This window comes from Octopus bimaculoides, chromosome 13 (assembly GCF_001194135.2).
Source record: "Octopus bimaculoides isolate UCB-OBI-ISO-001 chromosome 13, ASM119413v2, whole genome shotgun sequence".
Taxonomy (NCBI): domain Eukaryota; kingdom Metazoa; phylum Mollusca; class Cephalopoda; order Octopoda; family Octopodidae; genus Octopus; species Octopus bimaculoides.
In genome coordinates, this window is record NC_068993.1 from 44,436,272 (window position 1) to 44,442,035 (window position 5,764).

Consider the following 5,764-nt stretch of genomic DNA (forward strand, 5'->3'; position numbering starts at 1 on the left):
TCTAAAACTTTAGTTAACAGTTTCTTATATAAAACAAAAAATGAGCAGTATTTTTCAACTTTGGCAAGACTCACTTGATTTGACATGTACATGCCTGTTGTTTATTCTTTTATTCCATTTCATGACGAAGGAATATTAGTATCAACATTTCAAATTATGAGTTATTTTTTATCAGTAAGCATAACTGAATGATATTATGGCAAATTCTTCTTATCATTTTTACAAATTTTACAGATCAAATTCACCGGTTACATTCTTAAAAAAGCACTATTTGATCAGTTCTGGTAGCTTATTCACCAACAAGGTTTGCTACTTTATTGGTCAACATTGCATATTGCTGAACCCTATATCCCATTTGAAGTTTTCCGGTTAAGTGGACTTAAATAACTTTAATTATTGGGTTGGCAACTGAGTTCCCCCCAATTTTTTTAAATTTTGGAATTTATTGCGTTTTTAAACCAACTAAAATGGCCTGGAATTGAATTGATTTGAGATTTGAAACTTTTCTGATGAGCTTGAATTGTGTTTTCTGGAGCAATATGTTTTCTGGAGCAATATGTTTTCTGGAGCAATATGTTTTCTGGAGCAATATGTTTTCTGGAGCAATATGTATTGCATTCAGAATTTGGTTCCATATCAAAAAGATTGTTTTATTGGAAACTTTTATTATAATCAAAGATAGATGCAGACATGGCTGTGTGGTTAAGAAGCTTGCTTCCAACTACATGATTTCAGGTTCAGTCCCACTGTGTGTCACCTAGGGCAAATGTCTTCTACTATGGTCATGCTGAGGCACCACCTTCAATAATTTTACTCAAATGAATCGACTCTAGTACTTAATTTTTAAGCCTGGTACTTATTCTATCACTCTCTTTTGCTGAACTACTAAGTTACAGGGATACAAACATACCAATACCAGTTGTCAAATGGCAGTCAGGGACAAACTCACACACACACGCATGCACACACACACACACACACACACACACACACACACACACATGCACACACAACTTCACATGGTTCAGTGGTTAGAGCATCAGGCTTATAATCATGAGGTAGTGAGTTCAATTCCTAAACGGGGCTGTGTGTTGTGTCCTTGAGCAAGACACTTTATTTCATGTTGCCCCAGTTCATTCAGCTGTAGAAATTACTTTCAATGTCACTGATGCCAAGCTGTATTGGTTTTTGCCTTCCCTTGGATAACATCAGTGGCTTGGAGAGAGGAAGCTGGTATGCATGGGTGACTGCTGGTCTTCCATAAACAACCTTGCCTGGACTTGCGTCTTGGAGGGTAACTTTCTAGGTGCAACCCCATGGTTATTTATGACCAAAAGGGGTCTTTGCCCTTTACCATTTGTGTATATATATATATATATTTATTTATATAACAGGCTTCCATAGTTTTCATCAACCAAATTTACTCACAAGGCATTTATTGGTCTGGGGTTATAGTAGAAGACATTTGCTGAAATTGCTGCACAATAGGATTGAACCTAAAACCATGTGGTTGCAAAGCAAGCTTCTTAACCACATAATTATGTCCACACTTCGACATAATTTTTCAGACTATTAAGCTAATCTATAGAAATAAAAAAATTCTTTATATATTTGCATCTACACATCAATCTGTTTGATCTGTGATTTTCATCAAGTGTCTTATGTGCAGAGTATACAACTAAACATGAACTGGAATTCATTATTTCTAAAGTAAAACCTGAAATATGAGGTGCATTTAAAAAATAATTAAGATGAAATGCATTGATCCTGTGCTTATTCCCACTTCATGAGTAATTTCCTGGATTGTTACATGATGGTCTTCTTTTCACTATTCTCAATTGGCTCCTCATTTTGGCTTGTGGATAGCCTGCCTGAGCATGCCTCGCTCTTCACTGAGGTGCAGCTATGTCTGAAGCAGTTGTACCACTCCTTGATCTGAGTTTTGCCCATGACATCATCACCAAAGGCCTGCTGAATCTTGTGGATTGTTTGAGCTTGAGTATCGCCAAACTTTTGGCAAAACTTAGTGCAATATCTCTGTTTAAAGCATTCAGTAAAACAGAAAATCTTAGCTGTTATGCTGAGAGCACATTTGTACTCTAAGCATAACAGCCAGGAGCTGACATGGCCTACCAGCATGAAAATGTTCACATGTGCAGGAAGGGTGGCATCACCTCCAACCCAAAGGATTTTGCCCATGCTGCATTAGTTTTGGGGGTAAAATAAAGTTGGTACCTTTTGAACACACCTCATGCACACTTATCCACTGGATGACAAACAAATTTCTCATAAGTAAGAAGATTAATAGCCCACAAAACGATACTATTATTTTCAAACCTTAATCTTTATTTCTTCATTTTGCTTTCTTTTAGGTGGTGCTTACTTGCCTTTAGATATTTCTTATCCTGAACACCTAATAAAATCCATTATTGAAGAAGCAGAACCAAAATGTGCACTTAGTACACGGCAACTCAGGAGCAGGCTTCCAGGTAAAATTCCTATTTCTATGATCTTTGTCATTTTTATTATTATTATTTTAGTTACTCTGTGAAGTCGTACTTATATCTTATATCTTCTAACACAGTTCTATTTTCTCCCTCTTCTCTCTCACTCATGCCCTTTCTCTTCCTCTCTCCCTTTTTACATATATACATACATATATATATATATATATATATATATATATATATATATATATATGTATATATGTATATATATATTTGGAATGTCATCCTCGTTGTATGTAGCCAAGCATTTTTATCCTTATACAAGAACGCCTTTCATCTTGAAACCAAAGATGCTCGTTTTTCTTCTAGCACTGACTTAAGTTGCTCAAGCTGCACGCAGTAGATCTCCTTTGTTATCGTTTGGTTTGGGTTTAAAGGTTCAAAGAGGACTAAACCTTTCATATCCCACCAAACAGATAACAACACCCTACATAGATGAAAACCTTCTTTAACCTGGGGTGCCCATGTTTCTCCTTTCCCTACCCGTTGCCTTTAGAGCTTGACATTTTCATAGAGGACCCATTTCTCATCACCAGTCACTATTCGGTCAAATAAAGGTTCATTTGTGAGATGTGACAGCAAAGAAGAACACACATTCATTCTCTGCATACGGTTAGACCTAATTTGTTGACTTTTCCAACGGCACACAGGTGTCAATCAATGGTTGAAGCTTCTCTGCTAGTTGCTCAACAGTTATGATGGGATTTTGTTCCATCAGGGTTTGCAGGACGTCCTCATTGAGCTCTACAGATCTTCCAGAACGAGGCTCATCTTCTAGGCTGTAGTTTCCAGCTCGGAATTTCTGGAACTACCATTGACACTGGTTTACACTTATTGTCTGATCTCCATATACTACATTAATATTCCTCGCACTTTCCGTTGTGCTGTTACCTTTATTGAACTCATAAAACAAAATATGCCAAATATGCTCATATGTCACTTCCATTATAGCTTTGAAAAAATAACTGTTAAAATTGAACTGTACTCTTCAAAACTTACACTAAGAATAAGTACAAGATAAAATTACTACCTGCTTTTGTAACAAGTTGATGCTGGTAGTTTATCCTGTCCCCCTCTGACTTTTAGTTCAGGCAATTGAAAAAACTGCATTATTTATGGGATGACCCAATATTTATATACATGCATACATACATACACAGTTACATTAACATATGTCTATTGGCACATATTCATGGGTTTATATACTCACACATACACTCAAACACACTTCTGTACATATAAACTACTACATCTATATAAATGTATATGAATTGACACATATATGAATAGGATTGTGCATGGATATGCAACCATGTAGATGCAGATAGATAAATTGGACACACATACACAAGGATGCTATGTAGAAGCAGAGGGAGCAAGTACAATTACACAATATAATAGTGAAACAACAAAATGGTTTTTCTGAGGAAGTCCCACAAGATCCAATAATTCTCATTTCCTGTTGTTGTTGTTGTTGTTGTTGCTGCTGTTGCTGCCTCTGCTGCTACTGCTGCTGTTGTTGATTTTTATTAAATTTCTTTGTCTTTTTTCTTTTTTGCAGAAGATGCCGATGTAATCATTGTGAACATAAATGAATTTATTCAGTTGAAGGACTCTAAACCCTTAAAACCCATATCAATGGACTGGAATAACCTGGCATATGTAGCATATTCATCAGGGACAACAGGCAAACCAAAAGGTAAGGCTACTGTTACTCCACTCTTCCTCTACTTCCTTCCATTCAACCCATTTAATATTAGCATTGTCATGAAAGCAGGGGACTGAAGATATGATCGAAAAGTCCTCTTTTATCTTTGTGTTTTATCCTTTACTTGTTTCAGTCATTGAACTGTGGCCATGCTGGGGTACCACCTTGAAGAGTTTAGTCAAGCAAATCGATTCTAGTGCTTAATTTCTCTTTCAAGTCTTGTATCTATTCTATTGGTTTCTGTTGCTGAACTGCTAAGTTACATGGATGCAAACAAACCAACACACACAAATACACACACAGACACAAACACACACACCCCCACCCCCACACACACACAGACATATATGCGATGGGCTTCCACACAATTGTTCTTGACAAAATTCATTCACAAGGCATCATCAGCTTGAAACTATAGCAGAGGTTACTTGCTACTCTAGATGCCATGTAGTGGAACTGAACCCAAACTACAAAGCTGCAAAGCAAGTTTCTATATCACACACCCATATTTGCTGTTATGGGGAAATTTTTCCTCATTATTACTACCATTATTGTCATCTTTACTATCATTGTTCAACCTGTTAGAAATAGCTGCTGATTTTCTTTTAAATCATACCCAGAGACCTTACAAAAGGGATAAAAATATTTGACAAAATAGTCTTGGCTGAATGTTACAGTTCTTGCCTGAAGATCACAGTGGCATGAAACTCAAGCCCTGAGATTAAAAAAAATTCCTTTTCAATGAACTTAATAGATAGATGGATGTATGCAGGCATGGATGAATAGATAAATGGAATGAGTTTGGGTGGGTAGATAGGCAGGCACGTATGTAGGTAGATAGATACATTGATGGATAGATATATAGATAGACAGACAGACAGACAGACACATGCACATGTATCTATCTGCCCAAAAGTAGAATTGACATAACCCATGTTGGATCTAATATATTGTTTGTGCACCAGTGTTGTTATTTTCTATTAGACAAATATGTGGCAATTTGCTCAAGTATATTAGCAGGTTATTTTGCTTATTTTACAATGTCAGCTTACCCCAATTTGAATCCAATTCAGTTACAATTCACGACATCACAAATATTATTGTCTGTATCCTATAGATAGACAAACTAGCTCTAACATAATTGTTATACACATAGGCGCAGGAGTGGCTGTGTGGTAAGTAGCTTGCTTACCAACCACATGGTTCCGGGTTCAGTCCCACTGCATGGCACCTTGGGCAAGTGTCTTCTACTATAGCCTCGGGCCGACCAAAGCCTTGTGAGTGGATTTGGTAGACGGAAACTGAAAGAAGCCCGTCGTATATATGTATATATATATGTGTGTGTGTTTGTGTGTCTGTGTTTGTCCTCCTAGCATTGCTTGACAACCGATGCTGGTGTATTTATGTCCCCGTCACTTAGCGGTTCGGCAAAAAGAGACCGATAGAATAAGTACTAGGCTTACAAAGAATAAGTCCCGGGGTCGATTTGCTCGACTAAAGGCGGTCCTCCAGCATGGCCGCAGTCGAATGACTGAAACAAGTAAAAGAG

The 5,764-nt window shown here is 37.1% G+C and overlaps 1 protein-coding gene across 6 annotated transcripts in view; it reads left to right on the forward strand.

Annotated features, from left to right (window-relative positions):
* Window positions 1–5,764, forward strand: part of LOC106880554 (uncharacterized) — a 92,302-nt gene that overhangs the window by 35,203 nt on the left and 51,335 nt on the right. For all 6 annotated transcript variants that reach the window (XM_052972451.1, XM_014930565.2, XM_052972449.1 and 3 more), the window contains exons 3-4: window positions 2,373–2,489; window positions 4,069–4,206. In XM_052972451.1, coding sequence (XP_052828411.1) covers window positions 2,373–2,489; window positions 4,069–4,206 — 255 coding nt within the window. The remainder of the gene's footprint in view (window positions 1–2,372; window positions 2,490–4,068; window positions 4,207–5,764) is intronic.